The 19,755-nt window shown below is 42.0% G+C and overlaps 1 protein-coding gene across 1 annotated transcript in view; it reads right to left on the reverse strand.

The window, feature by feature from the left end:
• The window catches only part of LOC106562791 (A disintegrin and metalloproteinase with thrombospondin motifs 7), a 156,312-nt gene that overhangs the window by 104,463 nt on the left and 32,094 nt on the right, over positions 1–19,755 (reverse strand). The window contains 2 exon segments of the mRNA XM_045688866.1: positions 1,209–1,353; positions 13,402–13,545. Of these exon segments, the coding sequence (XP_045544822.1) occupies positions 1,209–1,353; positions 13,402–13,545 (289 nt within the window).

Below are 19,755 nucleotides of genomic sequence, written 5' to 3' on the forward strand. Positions count from 1 at the left end.
GGGAATGAAAAGCAAGGTTAGTGAAGAGGAGACAAAGAGGAGAAGTGAGAAGGGAAGAGTTGTGACGAGGGTTGTGGGACAGAGGACAAGAGGAGAATTGAAAAGGGAAGAGCTGTGCCGAGGGTTGTTGGACAGAGGACAAGAGGAGAATTGAAAAGGGAAGAGCTGTGATAAGGGTTGTAGGACAGAGAGGATAAGAGGAGAAGTGAGAAGGGGAGAGCTGTGACGAGGGTTGTGGGACAGAGAGGACAAGAGGAGAAGTGAGAAGGGAAGAGCTGTGACGAGGGTTGTGGGACAGAGAGGACAAGAGGAGAAGTGAGAAGGGAAGAGCTGTGACGAGAGTTGTGGGACAGAGAGGACAAGAGGAGAAGTGAGAAGGGGAGAGCTGTGACGAGGGTTGTGGGACAGAGAGGACAAGAGGAGAAGTGAGAAGGGGAGAGCTGTGACGAGGGTTGTGGGACAGAGAGGACAAGAGGAGAAGTGAGAAGGGAAGAGCTGTGACGAGGGTTGTGGGACAGAGAGGACAAGAGGAGAAGTGAGAAGGGGAGAGCTGTGACGAGGGTTGTGGGACAGAGAGGACAAGAGGAGAAGTGAGAAGGGAAGAGCTGTGACGAGGGTTGTGGGACAGAGAGGACAAGAGGAGAAGTGAGAAGGGAAGAGCTGTGACGAGGGTTGTAGGACAGAGAGGACAAGAGGAGAAGTGAGAAGGGAAGAGCTGTGACGAGGGTTGTGGGACAAAGAGGACAAGAGGAGAAGTGAGAAGGGGAGAGCTGTGACGAGGGTTGTGGGACAGAGAGGACAAGAGGAGAAGTGAGAAGGGAAGAGCTGTGACGAGGGTTGTGGGACAAAGAGGACAAGAGGAGAAGTGAGAAGGGGAGAGCTGTGACGAGGGTTGTGGGACAGAGAGGACAAGAGGAGAAGTGAGAAGGGAAGAGCTGTGACGAGGGTTGTGGGACAAAGAGGACAAGAGGAGAAGTGAGAAGGGGAGAGCTGTGACGAGGGTTGTGGGACAGAGAGGACAAGAGGAGAAGTGAGAAGGGGAGAGCTGTGACGAGGGTTGTAGGACAGAGAGGACAAGAGGAGAAGTGAGAAGGGAAGAGCTGTGACGAGGGTTGTGGGACAGAAAGGACACACCATGGATGGATATGCAGATAGCAGGAGTATGCTGAAGAAACAGACAAGTATTGGTTCAGATTCAGGGGTCTTACGTCCACGTCGTCACAGAGCAGGGATCCAGAGCCGTACTGTAGGCGGCACTGGTGGGCAGCACTGTACAGGACCCCGGGGGGAACAGAGTTCAGATCCAGCACGTCCCGCACGGGGGGGTCATCCAGGCACCAGCCCCAGCCTCGACTGAGGAACAACCACAACAACAGGGTGGTCAGACAAATGCATTATAGTGAAACATGCACACATCGAGATCCTGAAAAGGTGGGGTATTAAATGGATAGTTTGGGATTTTGGCAATGAGCCCGTTATCTACTTCCCCAGATCAGATGAACTCATGGATACCATTTGTATGACTCTGCGTCCAGTATGAAGGAAGTTAGAGGCAGTTTCGTGAACCAATGCGAACTAGCTTAGTGAAAAGACTGGAAGCCTGACTAAGCTAGTGCTAACACTAGTTAGCATTGGCTCGTGAAAGTACCTCTTAACTTCCTTCATACTAGACATACATAAACATGGTATCCAAGACTTCATTGGACTCTGGTAAAATAGATAACAGGCTTCATTATCAGTCCTCTTGTTTTGGGGCTCCCAAGTGGCACAGCGGTCTAAGGTACTGCATCTCAGTGCTAGGGGTGTCACTACAGACCCTGGTTCAATTCCAGGCTGTATCACAACTGGCCGTGATGGGCAGTCCCATATGGCGGCGCACAATTGGCCCAGCGTCGTCCGGGTTAGGGTTTGGCAGGGGTAGGCCATCATTGTAAATAAGAATATTTTCTTAACAAACTTGCCTAGTTAAATAAAGGATAAATAAAATTGCCAAGTCCCAAACTATCCTTTTAAGGCTTGAACAAAATGGAGGGGGGCTTAAATATGATTGAGCCTAATTTTAATGGGCCATATATTTCATAGTTGACAGGGCTGTATGTGACTGAGTAGACAGTGACGGCGTTGACAAGGTCTCCATGTAAAAAAGCTGACAGGGTGCTAACAGAGTTTAGAGAGCTGTCTGCATGACACAGAATCAAGCAGTCAAACCAGTTGTTAGAAGTCAACTCCAGCTCAGTCAAAATGCCAAGCTGTAACCACATGAATACAGCAGGCATTCTATCACATGAACAAAAAGATCAATGAGTCAATACCCCTTTTATGGGGATCCAATCTATCTCCATAAGGAACATTTACAAATTCTAGTATTGGAACAGTTTTAATTCTAAGTGATGGATTTTATATTAGTATGCATCATTTCTGCCCGGGCACACTTTGAAGATGCTGGAACGGTCCACATCTGCCAACAAAACGAGTAATGATTAGAAAAGTCTGACAACCAGGGACTGATTTAGACTTGGGACACCAGGTGGGTGCAATTCATTATCAGGTACAGTAGAACAGAGAACCAGCAGGCTCCGGACCTCATAAGGTAAGAGTTGAATACCTCTGGTGTTGGATATAGGCAAAAGCCTGCAAAGGTTGTGAAATATGAACACCAGAATCAAATGCTTTTGAAAATATAGATTGCTATTATTTTCTATGGGTAACATGATGAAGATACTCTCAATGTAAGACCCTACACCTGCTCCCTGACAACGCAAATTAGGAAAGAGATCAAAAAAGCATGGGCTTGCGTTAAACACTCCAAACAGCCTAACTTTTTAAAATATCACCTTTTTTTATATGACAGCAGTTCCACACATTGCCATGATGCAAGTTGTGTGGGAAAAATATTTGTATTTTATTCTGTTATATTTCATTATACTCTTAGCCTACTATAACATATATGTGTATTGACTGTGATCAGGGTAGCCTAAGTGTGTCTTGTCTGTTTAATGAACAAAACTATTGATTTTGTGTGCATGCCACAAACCAGCAGCCTAACATAATGAAACTCTAAATATGCCATAACATTTTTTTTACAAATACATTTTATTCATCTTTTAATGTTTCTTAGGACCTGCATAAACAAATGAACAATGGATTTATTTTTGATGGTGTATATTTTCAATGGATTTATAAAAATAGACGCCCAACCATATCTGTTTGTAATGGGGGGGAGTCAAAATAGCATAAATCTTGTGTGAAAGCAGTACCAGTCGGTAAAATAGCATAAATCTTGTGTGAAAGCAGTACTAGTCAGCAAAATAGCGTAAATCATGTGTGAAAGCAGTACTAGTCTGCAAAATAGCATAAATCATGTGTGAAAGCAGTACTAGTCGGTAAAATAGCATAAATCATGTGTGAAAGCAGTACTAGTCTGCAAAATAGCATAAATCATGTGTGAAAGCAGTACTAGTCGGCTTGTTGCTGTGTGTTCTATGCAAGGTAAATATTCCTTTACAGGCACATTCAAGTTACGAGTGCCATAGGGAGAGAATTCCCAGAATCAAATATAGGCTACAAATAGGCTTAATGTATTTTAGTAGGCTACTCATTCACTTAGTGCAGGCTGTGTAACATTCACTTAGTGCAGGCTGTGTAACATTCACTTAGTGCAGGCTGTGTAACATTCACTTAGTGCAGGCTGTGTAACATTCACTTAGTGCAGGCTGTGTAACATTCACTTAGTGCAGGCTGTGTAACATTCACTTACTGCAGGCTGTGTAACATTCACTTACTGCATGCTGTGTAATATTCACTTACTGCAGGCTGTGTAACATTCACTTACTGCAGGCTGTGTAACATTCACTTACTGCAGGCTGTGTAACATTCACTTACTGCAGGCTGTGTAACATTCACTTACTGCAGGCTGTGTAACATTCACTTAGTGCAGGCTGTGTAACATTCACTTAGTGCAGGCTGTGTAACATTCACTTAGTGCAGGCTGTGTAACATTCACTTAGTGCAGGCTGTGTAACATTCACTTAGTGCAGGCTGTGTAACATTCACTTAGTGCAGGCTGTGTAACATTCACTTACTGCAGGCTGTGTAACATTCACTTACTGCAGGCTGTGTAACAATCACTTACTGCAGGCTGTGTAACATTCACTTACTGCAGGCTGTGTAACATTCACTTACTGCAGGCTGTGTAACATTCACTTACTGCAGGCTGTGTAACATTCACTTAGTGCAGGCTGTGTAACATTCACTTAATGCAGGCTGTGTAACATTCACTTAGTGCAGGCTGTGTAACATTCACTTACTGCAGGCTGTGTAACATTCACTTACTGCAGGCTGTGTAACATTCACTTACTGCAGGCTGTGTAACATTTACTTACTGCAGGCTGTGTAACATTCACTTACTGCAGGCTGTGTAACATTCACTTAGTGCAGGCTGTGTAACATTCACTTAGTGCAGGCTGTGTAACATTCACTTAGTGCAGGCTGTGTAACATTCACTTAGTGCAGGCTGTGTAACATTCACTTAGTGCAGGCTGTGTAACATTCACTTAGTGCAGGCTGTGTAACATTCACTTAGTGCAGGCTGTGTAACATTCACTTAGTGCAGGCTGTGTAACAATCACTTACTGCAGGCTGTGTAACATTCACTTACTGCAGGCTGTGTAACATTCACTTACTGCAGGCTGTGTAACATTCACTTACTGCAGGCTGTGTAACATTCACTTACTGCAGGTTGTGTAACATTCACTGTCGCATTGTCGTATTCTCGTGGGAAGAGGGAACATAAGCTCTGCATTTGGACAAATTAGAATGTTTTCACACCACACAAATAATGGACTGTTCCAGGCTCTACACTCTCAATGCGTGGTTGGTAGCCTTATGTCTGCCTCGCTGCTCACATAATGGAATTCACAACACATTGCTACACAACAAGCTCCTGGTTTTTTAAAGTGTATTATCTTGATTTTAATTTTTAAAAGTGTATTATCTTGATTTAAAAATGTTTAAGTGTATGATATTGATTAACATTTTTAAAAGAGTATTATCTTGATTTTAATTTTTAAAAGTGTATTATCTTCATTTTAATGTTTAAAAGTGTATTATCTTGATGAAATTTGTTTTAGGTGTATGATATTGATTAACATTTTTAAAAGTGTATTATCTTGATTTAAAATGTTTCAGACCAATGTAATTGTTCTGAACCACGAGCCAACCAATGCGTCGAAATAATGTTTTCATTCCACCCGCCAGCTGATTTTCTTGCGGCACACCTGAGACTACTCATGGACGAGTTCATTTTGCATGGCTGCCCAGGGTGAGTGGAGAGCCAATGGAATGGTCTAAAAATATACAAACTCTGCCTACCCGGGCACCGGACCATGCAAAATGAACTCGCCCAATGATTAGCCCAATAGGGTAAATGCAGATACTGTAGGCAACCCCATGCTTCAGCCTATTTATTTATAGCCACTATGCTGCATCAGATGGGCTACAGGAGATAATGCTTACTGCTAATAGCATACCTAATAATATGGACGGTGCTATATAGGCTATATGCATGGACCAATATGGTCATAATTTTAACAAATAATTTGACCAATACATTATTTGTCTCTCATTTCTGGAGGTGGAAATTATATTTTATATGGAGTGTGCATTATTTTATTTATTTTTATTCATTTTAGAGTAGAATGTCCTTTTAAAAAGTCACCATAACGGAGCTTCTCACTCCAACTTAAAAATTACCCAAAATAGGAGGTGGGTGTGGCAACCTTTCCCCCCAATGCTACAAATGTTTCCAGAGGAAACACTGAGCAGGAGGAAGACTCATTACAATGTGGGCAGATAGCTACTGTACCTAAAGCTAACTTCCACAAATCCAACATGCAGCAAAGGGAGAGTAGATAAGGACAATAAGGTCCCAACTCCACAGCAACGGTATGGCACAGCTGAGCTGTTACAGAACAACGCACACTGCTGTTCTCATAAGCAGAAGTCCAGCTGCCTGTCCAATTGACCAAAATATGGTCAATATAACAAGACCCTTAACCAGGCCAAATAAAATAAACTTCTAAGGCTACAGGACTTTCCTGTTTACTTAAAGTATATAAAAAACACATGATCATAAGTGACTGTGGCTGGCGTCTGTTCACATGCTATCGAATTCCTGCCATCAAGCAACAAAAGAACAGATTAGGATGAAGAGATCCTGAGGCGGCCAGAACACAACTCCATCGAGAGGGGGTAAAGGTATTCAATAAAACTATTGAAGAAGTGTTCAATCAAGACCAGTTCTTCTGCTTTCAGTCACACTGATTAGTCTGAAAGCTTTCTGAATAGAGAAAAGGATAATTTCTACCCTTGGCAGGCTACCATGTTATTTTATTGAATTATGTTTTCTCTGCATCACAGCCCAGGCCACTGATTGTGACCCAGTAATTGGTGAGGTGTGATCACAGCAGCAAGTGGAACTGCTATCAAGACTCAAATCCTCCCAGCAGGCCTCTTTCTCTCAAGCATGGTCCCAGATCTGTTTGTGCTGTATCGCAGACTTTTATGGTCAATGTCACGCTAAACAATGACTACAGGAGTTGGCAAGAGAGTACAAAGAGATCTAAGACCAGGCTAGTTTATCTCCTAACAATGTAAAAAGCTGTGGAACTCAGTGAGCAAAACTCAACTCTTGATGTCCAATTTCATCCCTCAGACACTATTCAGGCATATTGGAGCCTACTGGAGCACTAAGGGTAGTTAAAGTTCACATGTTTTATTGCCTGCAGTATAGTGGGTTATTACATTTGAGCCGGACAGATTCAGCAAAGAATGTTTAAACCATTTCTTTTACAACTGGTGTCTTTGCAATTAATTTATAAAACTATGGCTAAAGGCCTTTACAATATCCTGCTTCAGTAAACTCTGTCTGGTCCACTTCCGTAGTATTTCCCCTGAAAGAACCTATTAATATATGTTTGTGATTTCAACTCTAACAAAGATTTTTTGCATTTCAGAAGTAACATTTATACAATGACACATCTGAAGGTACTTCACAGTGTAGACACCACATCAATCCAAAGCAATAACATGCTATTTTTTTACAAGTCAGTTAAGAACAAATTCTTATTTACAATGACAGCCTAGGAACAGTGGGTTAACTGCCTTGTTCAGGGGAAGAATGACAGATTTTTACCTTCAGCTCAGGGATTTGATCTAGCACCCTTTCGGTTACTGGCCCAACACTCTAACCACTAGGCTACCTGCCACCCCTGCTAATCTGCTATAATAGATTATGACATCAGTCATGATAAATACGCTTATACAACTGATTTTGTTGTGACTAGTGATGAATAAGGCTTAACTGAGACTAAGCAATCCATTGAAATTTCATCTACCTAGCAACAGCCAGATTCACATGCAAAATATGAAAATGACTGATTTCACTATCAGGCAATCAAGAATGGCAACTAGATAGGGTGAATTCCTTCAATAGGCTCCATGACACTAATTTCAACATATTCCATAGATTTGACTGAGTTCAAATGTACTTCATTCAATGAACCCCATGCACCCAGTCGAGAAACAAAATGGCCACTTTGGAGCTGTGAGCTTGAAAGCTGAGATGATCTGGTAAAATAACATAAAAAAGGTAAAGCTGGTGAGATGGATTACGCCTACAAAGCTCAGGGCCTGTATTCCCAAGTGTCTCAAAATAGGATTGCTGATCTAGGATCAGGTCCACCCGGTCTTAGTCAGCATTATCTAAAAGGACAAACTGATCGTAGATCAGAACTCCTCCTCTGAATCACTTTATGAATACAGGGCCTAGATCATCTGGAGGAGCTATAAGGTGGCGTTGGCCAGCTGCACCTCACAGCTGCAGGAAAAATCACAACATGCCTAGTAATGTAGTTGGGGAGAATTCCACAGAATGCTTTCAGAGCTGAACAAGTGACCCTATATTAGACTTTGGACCACAGTAGCGACTACTGATGACTGATATGCCATTTTAGCTTATTTAAAAATGAAATGCATCCTGCCACATATGCCAAACACTATCATGATAGAGGAACACATGAAAATAAGTCGGAAACTTTGTGTTTATCTACTGATTCTTAATCAACTGCATACTTTTGTATGTGTGCCTTGTTTAAAAATATCAAGTAATCTAAACTACAGACCATTTAACAGCTAGCTAATGAAATGTATGATAGAAGGCGCTAGCATTTCTGTGTAATGTATATGCTGTGCATACGATAATGGACAATAGTATATGGATTTATGGACTAGAAATCCCCTAATACTTATTATTTTCCCTGATTCTAAAATGCAAACCTTGATTGAACTGGTTCATCCAAGGGCAAAGCTATTCTTTGTAACTTTAGATGCAGTATTCCAAAAAGGAGGGAAATATTTGACTCAACATCTGTTAACAGCTGCTTAACCTACAGTACATGACTTCCTCTTCAATGAGACTTCAATAGCCAGAAGTTTAATGATGCATACATATAATGATGACGCATTTGGGATGACATAATATTGACCACTATGCAACAGCAATTAAATTGTTCTCCATGAGTGACTATGGCTGCAGAGGTCCACTGAATAGAGGTTTAGAGGGAGAATTGACATCTGATGCCTTTGTGAAAGAAAAACCCTTGTGCTGTCCAGGAGAAGTTTACGCAAGTTGAAGTGGTGATTTATAAACTCTATTCTTTTCAGAAAATTCCACACAAAGAATGTTAATATTTTCAATAGTCAAGTCACTAGCTAAAATAAACCAAAATCGATAAGCGTCAACAATACGAATGTCTGAACTTATATAACACCAGTGAAAACGTCATTCACCTTTCAAACAGTAAAAAAATTGTCAGACAACTGAATAGGACTGAGTTCTGAGCCCTGAGGAACCTCCCTGCCATTAGCCCACAATGGTGCCCTTGTGGTGGATTCAGGAAGAGATGAGAGGGAGAGGAGGGAGGGAGGGAAAGATGACAAATGGAGGAAGAGGAGGAGGAGGAGATGGGATGTAAAAAGTGTGAGAGGGAGGCAATCGGATGGTTCCAGCTGAAAGAGAAATATACGAAGAAATAGGAGAGAAATATATGAAGAAATAGGAAAGAGAGAAACAGATGAAGAAATAGGAGGAGCGAAAGAAACAAATGAAGAAATAGGAGATAGAGAAACATATGAAGAAATAGGAGAGAAAAATATATGAAGAAATAGGAGGAGAGAAAAATATGTGAAGAGATAGGAGGAGAGAACGATATATATATATATAAGAAAGAGTGAGATGGAGAGAAAATTAGTGCCAGATGGAAGGAGGGGCTACTACCCTCTCCCATTCTGGAGCAGGACAGAGGGGGATTACAATGAACCGCCTGATCGCCTGCATGCCAGCTCATTCTCCTAACCCTGCTCGTACTCTGACAATATGAGCTACCGTTATGAAACAGTCCTACAGTGGCTTGCGAAATACAGTTGTAAATGAGAACTTGTTCTCAACTGGCCTACTTGGTTAAATAAAGGTGAAACAAAAATAAAAATAAAAAAGTTTCCCTAGGAACAGTGGCTTGCGAAAGTACTCACCCCCCTTGGCATTTTTCCAATTTTGTTGCCTTACAACCTGGAATTAAAATAGATTTTTGGGGGGTTTGTATCATTTGATTTACACAACATGCCAACCACTTTGAAGATGCAAAATATTTTTTATTGTGAAACAAACAAGAAATATGACAAAAAAAAAGAAAATTTGAGCGTGCATAACTATTCACCCCCCCAAAGTCAATACTTTGTAGAGCCACCTTTTGCAGCAATTACAACTGCAAGTCTCTTGGGGTATGTCTCTATAAGCTTGGCACATCTAGCCACTGGGATTTTTGCCCATTCTTCAAGGCAAAACTGCTCCAGCTCCTTCAAGTTGGATGGGTTCTGCTGGTGTACAGCAATCTTTAAGTCATACCAGAGATTCTCAATTGGATTGAGGTCTGGGCTTTGACTAGGCCATTCCAAGATATTTAAATGTTTCCCCTTAAACCACTTGAGTGTTACTTTAGCAGTATGCTTAGGGTCATTGTCCTGCTGGAAGGTTAACCTCTATCCCAGTCTCAAATCTCTGGAAGACTGAAACAGGTTTCCCTCAAGAATTTCCCTGTATTTAGCGCCGTCCATCATTCCTTCAATTCTGACCAGTTTCCCAGTCCCTGCCAATGAAAAGCATCCCCACAGCATGATGCTGCCACCACCATGCTTCACTGTGGGGATGGTGTTCTCGAGGTGATGAGGTGTTGGGTTTGCGCCAGACATAGCGTTTTCCTTGATGGCCAAAATGTTTTTTTTTCTTTAAGCAATGGCTTTTTTCTGTCCACTCTTCTGTAAAGCCCAGCTCTGTGGAGTGTACGGCTTAAAGTGGTCCTATGGACAGAAAGTCCAATCTCCGCTGTGGAGCTTTGCTGCTCCTTCAGGGTTATCTTTGGTCTCTTTGTTGCCTCTCTGATTAATGCCCTCCTTGCCTGGTCCGTGAGTTTTGGTGGGCGGCCCTCTCTTGGCAGGTTTGTTGTGGTGCCATATTCTTTCAATTTTTTTAATAATGGACATATTGGTGCTGCGTGGGATGTTCAAAGTATATTTTTTATAACCCAACCCTGATCTGTACTTCTCCAGAACTTTTTCCCTGACCTGTTTGGAGCGCTCCTCGTTCTTCATGTTGCCACTTGCTTGGTGGTGCACCTTGCTTAGTGGTGTTGCAGACACTGGGGCCTTTCAGAACAAGTGTATATATACTGAGATCATGTGACACTTGCACACAGGTGGACATTATTTAACTAATTATGTGACTTCTGAAGGTAATTGGTTGCACCATATCTTATATATGGGCTTCATAGCAAAGGGGGTGAATACATATGCATGCACCACTTTTCCTTTTTAATTTTTTTTTGAATATTTTGAAACAAGTAATTTTTTTCATTTCACTTCACCAATTTTGGACTATTTCGTGTATGTCCATTACATGAAATCCAAATAAAAATCAATTTAAATTATAGGTTGTGCAACAAAATAATGCAACAAAATAGGAAAAACCCCAAGGGGGATGAATACTTTTGCAAGGCACTGTACTTTGAGCAGAACTGGAGGATAAACCATATCCTTAAGGTAAGCTCATGACATTATAATGCTCAATCAATCAAATGGATTTTATAAAGCCTTTTTACATCAGCAGCTGTCACAAAGTGCTTTACAGATACCCAGCCTAAACCCCAAAGAGCAAGCAATACAGAGGCAGAAGCCCATTGGCTAGGAAAAACTCCCTAGAAGGCAGGAACCTAGACAGAAACCTAGAGTGGAACCAGGCTCAGAGGGGTGGCCAGTTGTCTTGCATATAGAGTGGACAACTGGACAGAACATGCATGGTACAGCCAGTGGTCCTCAATGTATCAATGCATTGATACGCATCAATACATTTCTATGCATTTATTTACATTTCAAATGCCTCAAATGTCTCTGGGATTTGCAATGGATTCAACCATGATATTGCCTTCCTCTAGAAAACCTCATAATATCACTTCTGACATTTAGTGTCACGATTTGAAATAATCCTTTTACCTTCAGGTCAGGGCTCCTGAGTGGCGCAGCCAGTCTAAGGCACTGTATCTCAGTGCTAGAGGTGTCACTACAGACCCTGGTTCAAATCCAGGCTGCATCACATCCGGCCGTGATTGGGAGTCCCATAGGGCGGCACACAATTGGCCCAGCGTCGTCTGGGTTTGGCCGGGGTAAGCCATCATTGTAAATAAGAATTTGTTCTAAACTGACTTGCCTAGGTAAATAAAGGTTAAATAAAATAAATGAAAATATAAAATCTGAGCAACAATACTAATGAAGCCTGATTACGAACCTGAATTCTGGGAATGTCAGGTAAATATTTATTTAATTGCTGTCACGTTCTGACCTGTAAAGGTGTTATTTGTTCGTGTTTAGTTTGGTCAGGACGTGGCAGGGGGTATTTGTTTTATGTGGTTCAGGGTGGTTTTGTGTATGTGTCCAGGTAGAGGGGTATTTGATTTATTAGTCCAGGGTTTTAGTTATTGTTCTCTGTTAGTTTATTTCTATGTTCTGTCTAGTCATTTGTATTTCTATGTTTAGTTAATTGGTGTTGGGGCCTTCAGTTGGAGGCAGCTGTCTATCATTGCCTCTGATTGAAGGTCCAATAATTAGGGGTGTGTTTGTATTGTGGATTGTGGGTAGTTGTATTCTGTTTTGTGCTTGTCACATGGCAGAACTGTTAGTGTCGGTTCTGTTAATTGTATACGTGTTTATTTTGTTTCTCCTTCTTATATATTAAAAATAGAAGATGAGTATACACTTCCCTGTTGCGTCTTGGTTCTCCACACACACGACAGTCGTTTCAATTGCTATCCTCATTCAAGTCTGAGAGGCATGCATCATCACTAAAAGATTCTATTAAGCCTGTCTAAGCCTCAGAAAGCACAGCGTACGATCCTCCTGTGAAGCTGATAGAGCTTACAAGAGGTATTTAAATGTTTTTTCACGCTGCAAAATCACAAATAAAGCAGAAAGCATGTCTGTTGTAGTGTGACAAAGTATACATCTTTCAGTATGTTTGCATTAAGCTGGAGACACAGTCATGTCTTCGAAAATAACAAATAACATATTTCATGGACACAAACCTATGACCGGAAAGGGTGTGAAATAGATCCTTTATCTTAGTTTACTTAGGAACCAAACACGTCTCTGACGCTTGTCTCTGAGTCTCAGATAGATTGGATGGTCGTAAGCAGTGATGAGGTTTTGTCTATTGATCTGTGATTGAAACATTCTAAGTACCATCCACATACAACCCTCTCATATCCAGGCTATTTGGGTAGATGGTAGATTGAAAGTGGATACATCATTGGTGGAACTGCTCAATTTGAAAGCATCAAGCAAGCAACATGGAACAAAGAGACCATGGGACAATTAGAACGCACTCATAATCAGCGCATTTATCCGGTACATATTCCATTAGGTCCTTATTGGGGAGTAGTTGTATTATGGATTCAAGGGCCATCAGTGGAATTCTAGAATAGGGAGTTAGAGACAAGTAGTGGTTTGAAGGGGGTGAGAAGAGAAGAGCGAGAGAGAGAATAAAAGAGAGAAAGACAGATGAGACGGAGAGAGAGGCAGAAAGAGAACAACAGATAGTGGGGAAATTATGTTTGCATTCTGTTTTCCTTTGGGAACATTGCATTAACCCTATCAAGTTCATTTAAACCTGATTGAATGGTTTTCTATATACTATAATTTGCATTATCATTACAAAGTCTGAGAGAGAAACAGGGAGAAACGTAGACAGAATGATGAGGTCATCAGTGTAGGACAATAGAATTAGGAATTTGAACTCACTCGAGGAAGCGGGTGATGTACTGGCGGCTGCAGCGCGACCAGCTGGGGGTGGAGGTGCCATACAGGAGCTGTGGAGACATGATGAAAGGTCTTTTCCCAATCGGCTCACAGTCATTGCCGTTCCCATCATGCTGAATCCCAAAGCTGCGGCATAGAAGCACATCCCACAGAGAGAAGGGAGAGTGAGTGGGCGCTGCATGGACAATTTGACATGTACACAGATATATAGGAATATATAGACACACACACACACACACACGTCTGCACTCAATGGCAAACACACACACACACACACACACACTACACAGAGACAACACAGTGAGTGAACAACTATACAATATAGTATCCATTCTCAAATATACAGTATACATCGACTGGACAAAACATTAGGAACATGGATTGAAGTGGATTTAACAGGTGATATCAATAAAGAATCATAGCGTCACCTGGATTCACCTGGTCAACCCGTCATGGAAAGAACAGGCATTCCTAATATTTTGTCCACTCAATATATACACACACAGCTGATGCAGAGTGTATATTGAGGGGCCACTGCCTAGACAGGCTGCCTAGACCCACACTTTAATAAGCACACGTATGAACATACACATTCACACAGTAGAGACAGACATGTACTGTATACACATCAAATGCTGCCAGAGCCTGCCTTGGAAACCGCACAAAATCCTTTGACCAACATGTCTGGCAGCAGTCTTGGTGTCTTTGTAGTGGGTAGCATAGCCCGCTAAGCTAATGCGACACATTGCTTTCATCAGTCGCCGGACTTCCGGATCTCACACAAGCGTTAACCGACCCAGTCCCATTTACCCCCTATGGCCACTGAGTGGAGTATTTAGAAACCAATCTGAATCACACCAGGGGGCTTAGCAATATATGGCACCACCAACCAATATCACAGCTTCACTCTGTGACGGTCTAAAGACTCCAAGGCGAGGGCTGAAGCCTCAAAGACTAGGTAAACTCACTTTTAATTGTATTTACATACCCTGTTGCTGTATATAGTAAAGGGCCCCTTTCCAACAAATGCCTAAGTCAGTGCTGGTTCAGTTAAAGCTCTTTCAGTGCTGGTTCAGTTAGAGCTCTTTAAAAAAGTGGGACACGTATAGAGACATGCTATGCATTGACTGGAGTTGACCTCAACTACTATCAAACTCTATTAGGTTTTGCATTCATACACAGCATTGATAAGGTCCACTCCCTTTGAATTAAGGCTATGACATTGACAATGATAAAACCTGACGGGGTGAGATGTTTGTCCCTAATGGAATAAACAGATGTATCTTCAATCACCTTCATCCCAAGAGAGTGGACCTTCATTTTCTTGTTATTGGGCATTTGGATCTACATACCACAGAGCGAATTCATTTAACTTGTGTGCTGCACGACTTGTTTTCTGACTTAACTAACTTGAATCACAGCATTCTAATTCTACACTATACTTAGATTGCTTGTCCAATGATTTTTTATACTATTTAATTTTGAACTATAACCATAAAACATTTGCATAACTTAACATTAGTTTGAATGAGTACCATAGGAATACAGCGGAAGATGTTAAAAATGGTCCTGCTCCTTGGCCAATCAAGCTACAAGACCAACTTAACAAATATGTTCAAGCTATCTTAACATCAAATTATCAACTATAATTATATATAATGTGCATACAGTCGTGGCCAAAAGTTTTGAGAATGACACAAATATTAATTTTCACAAAGTCTGCTGCCTCAGTTTGTATGATGGAAATTTGCATATAATCCAGAATGTTATGAAGAGTCATCAGATGAATTGCAATTAATTGCAAAGTCCCTCTTTGCCATGCAAATGAACTGAATCCCCCCCAAAATTTCCACTGCATTTCAGCCCTGCCACAAAAGGACCAGCTGACATGTCAGTGATTCTCTCGTTAACACAGATGTGAGTGTTGACGAGGACAAGGCTGGAGATCCCTCTGTCATGCTGATTGAGTTCGAATAACAGACTAGAAGCTTCAAAAGGAGGGTGATGCTTGGAATCATTGTCCTTCCTCTGTCAACCATGGTTACCTGCAAGGAAACACGTGCCATCATCCTTGCTTTGCACAAAAAGGGCTTCACAGACAAGGATATTGCTGCCAGTAAGATTGAACCTAAATCAACCATTTATCGGATCATCAAGAACTTCAAGGAGAGCGGTTCAATTGTTGTGGAGAAGGCTTCAGGGCGCCCAAGAAAGTCCAGCAAGCGCCAGGACCGTCTCCTAAAGTTGATTCAGCTGCGGGATCGGGGCACCACCAGTACAGAGCTTGCTGAGGAAGGGCAGCAGGCAGGTGTGAGTGCATCTGCACGCACAGTGAGGCGAAGTCTTTTGGAGGATGGCCTGGTGTCAAGAGGGGCAGCAAAGAAGCCACTTCTCTCCAGGAAAAACATCAGGGACAGACTGATATTCTGCAAAAGGTACAGGGATTGGACTGCTGAGGACTGGGGTAAAGTTATTTTCTCTGATGAATCCCCTTTCCGATTGTTTGGGGCATCCGGAAAAAAGCTTGTCCGGAGAAGACAAGGTGAGCGCTACCATCAGTCCTGCGTCATGCCAACAGTAAAGCATCCTGAGACCATTCATGTATGGGGTTGCTTCTCAGCCAAGGGAGTGTGCTCACTCACACATTTTCCTAAGAACACAGCCATGAATAAAGAATGGTACCAACACATCATCCGAGAGCAACTTCTCCCAACCATCCAGGAACAGTTTGGTGACGAACAATGCCTTTTCCAGCATGATGGAGCACCTTGCCATAAGGCAAACGTGATAACTAAGTGGCTTGGGGAACAAAACATCGATATTTTGGGTCCATGGCCAGGAAACTCCCCAGACCTTAATCCCATTGAGAACTTGTGGTCAATCCTCAAGAAGCGGGTGGACAAACAAAAACCCACCAATTCTGACAAACTCCAAGCATCGATTATGCAAGAATGGGCTGCCATCAGTCAGGATGTGGCCCGGAAGTTAATTGACAGCATGCCAGGGCGGATTGCAGAGTTCTTGAAAAAGAAGGGTCAACACTGCAAATATTGACTCTTTGCATCATTGCCTTTGACACTTATGAAATGCTTGTAATTATACTTCAGTATTCCATAGTAACATCTGACAAAAATATCTAAAGACACTGAGGCAGCAGACTTTGTGAAAATTAATATTTGTGTCATTCTCAAAACTGTTGGCCACGACTTTACATTTGCATAAAATAACTCACCCCCTACTGCTATTGACCCATAGAAACGCATTGAAAACAGATTCACTACATGCAAAAACAGATCTCTAGCTTAAACTGACAGATTATTAAATGTGTTGTATTATGCTAATTCGATTTTAGCAGGGGCGAGGACAGCGACCTTTGGGGGTTTAAACCATTCAAGCTAGAGACACCAAACCAACTTTCTCATGTTAAGGCTATCCTAACTTCAAATTCTTAAAAACGTTTATCAATTATAACCATATAAACGTGCATTAATTAGCATAAAATAACCTACCAACAGTAACTCTTAAACCATTCAAGCTAGAGACATCAAACCAACTTTTACATGGTCAGGCTATCCTATCAATCAATCAATTCTTCACAATTTAGCAAGAACACCACATTTTCTTCAGGAAATGTACTTTTCTACTTTATAAAAAAAAGGTACTTACTTTGACTGTGATATGTGGTTGTATCACCTAGCTATGTTAAGATGAATGCACTAATTGTAAGTCTGATAATGACTAAAATGTAATAAATGTATTGTGCATTGTATTCGGCAAATGTGACAAATAAAATTTGATTTGGAACAAAGTTTCTTCTGGTTGTGATTTTTTTTCTTTCTCAAACTGCCTTTTCTGCTCAATAAAAGCACATCATTGAAATCAAGCTCTCTCTCTTTTTCACTCTCTCTCTCTCTCTTTCACTCTCTCTCTTTCACTCTCTCACACTCTCTCTCTCTCACACTTTCGCTCTCTCACTCTCTCACGCGCTCTCACTCTCTCACGCGCTCTCTCTCTCTCACGCTCTCTCTCTCATGCTCTCTCTCATGCTCCCTCTCTCTCATGCTCCCTCTCTCTCATGCTCTCTCTCTCTCATGCTCTCTCTCTCTCATGCTCTCTCTCTCTCATGCTCTCTCTCTCATGCGCTCGCTCTCTCTTTCAAAATCAAATCAACATTTTATTAGTCACATGCACCCTAACAAACAATGCAGTATGAAAAAATATGGATATAAATATGGATAAGAATAAGAAATAAAAGTAACAAGTAATTAAAGAGCAGCTGTAAAATAACAATAGCGAGACTATATACAGGGGGGTACCGGTACAGAGTCAATGTGTGGTACACCAGTTAGTTGAGGTAATATGCACATGTGGGTAGAGTTATTAAAGTGACTATGCATAGATGATAACAACAGAGAATAGCAGCGGTGTAAAAGAGGGGGGGGGCAATGCAAATAGTCTGGGTAGCCATTTGATTAGATGTTCAGGAGTCTTACGGCTTGGGGGTAGAAGCTGTTTAGAAGTCTCTTGGACCTAGACTTGGTGCTCCGGTACCGCTTGCCGTGCGGTAGCAGAGAGAACAGTCTATGACTAGGGTGGCTGGAGTCTTTGACAATATACCTGACACCGCCTGGTATAGAGGTCCTCGATGGCAGGAAGCTTGGCCCCAGTGATGTACTGGGCCGTTCGCACTACCCTCTGTAGTGCCTTGCGGTCGGAGGCCGAGCAGTTGCCATACCAGGCAGTGATGCAACCAGTCAGGATGCTCTCGATGGTGCATCTGTCGAACTCTTTGAGGATCTGGGGACCCATGCCAAATCTTTTCAGTCTCCTGAGGGGGAATAGGCTTTGTCGTGCCCTCTTCACAACTGTCTTTGTGTAAGTTTTCGGTGGGAATACATTTTCTGAACATCACACGCCAATGTAAAAAGCTGTTTTTTGATATAAATATGAACTTGATTGAACAAAACATGCATGTATTGTATAACATAATGTCCTAGGGGTGTCATCTGATGAAGATCATCAAAGGTTAGTGCTGCATTTAGCTGTCTTCTGGGTTTTTGTGACATTATATGCTAGCTTGAAAAATGGGTGTCTGATTATTTCTGGCTTGGTACTCTGCTGACATAATCTAATGTTTTGCTTTCGTTGTAAAGCCTTTTTGAAATCGGACAGTGTGGTTAGATTAACGAGAGTCTTGTCTTTAAATAGCTGTAAAATAGTCATATGTTTGAGAAATTGAAGTAATAGCATTTCAAAGGTTTTGAAAATCGCGCCACAGGATTCAACTGGCTGTTGCATAGGTGGGACGATTTCGTCCCGCCTAGCCCAGAGAGGCTAGCTAACCAAGATAGCGACAAGCTAAGCTAGCTAGTGCAGTTCTTGTTGGACAATTTCAGTTGAAACTGGACAGAGAAAGGTCTGAGTTCACTTTTAAAATGACATTTATTAGGCCTCCCGAGTGGCGCAGCGGTCTAAGGCACTGCATGACGGTGCTTGAGGCCTCCCGGTCAATTGGAATAGCGTCGTCCTGATTAGGGGAGGGTTTGGCCGGCCGGGATGTCTTTGTCCCATTGCGCTCTAGCGACCCTTTGTGGCGGGCTAGGCGCCTGCAAGCTTACTCCGGTCGCCATGTGTACAGTGTTTCCTCCGACACAATGGTGCGGCTGGCTTCCGGGTTAAGCAAGCATTGTGTAAAGAAGCAGTGCAGCTTAGCAGGGTTGTGTTTCGGAGGGCGCATGGCTCTCGACCTTCGCCTCTCCCGAGTCCGTACTACCAGTTGGATATCATGAAAATGGGGTAAAAGTAAAAAAAATGAATACAAAATAAACATGACAACTGGAACGGAACGATATGACGAGTCATGTAAACTTGTTTCTGCTTACTGACTGGACATTGTATCCAGTCAGTTTCTATCTCTTGCGATGATGCAATGCAACTATGTTGCAGGCAGTTTTTTGAGGTTGAGGGTGACAGGTGGACATAAATTGCATCCAGGTTGCTTCGTATGACATCAGCTTTAGTGTGAAGAACTCAATATCTGAGTGCGTTGGCACATGTGACTTACTGTACGTGTGAAGAACAATATCTTAGTGTGATGTTGTCAACAAAGAAGATCAAAAGGTGTTGGATAACTGTAATTGGTAGCAGAGAGACATGAGATATCAGACAGAAGCTTTAGAGCTTTGTTTGGGCCACCTGGGTCTGTTTTTCCTCTTTCCTATCTTCCAAAATAGAGAAGCCATTTTTGTTGTAGACTACTCTTCACTACCCACTGAGCACACCACATCATTTCAACCTCGATAATTGGGTAACATTTGGGCTGAGACGTTGGATAAA

The sequence above is a fragment of the Salmo salar genome, chromosome ssa11, assembly GCF_905237065.1.
Source record: "Salmo salar chromosome ssa11, Ssal_v3.1, whole genome shotgun sequence".
NCBI lineage: Eukaryota > Metazoa > Chordata > Actinopteri > Salmoniformes > Salmonidae > Salmo > Salmo salar.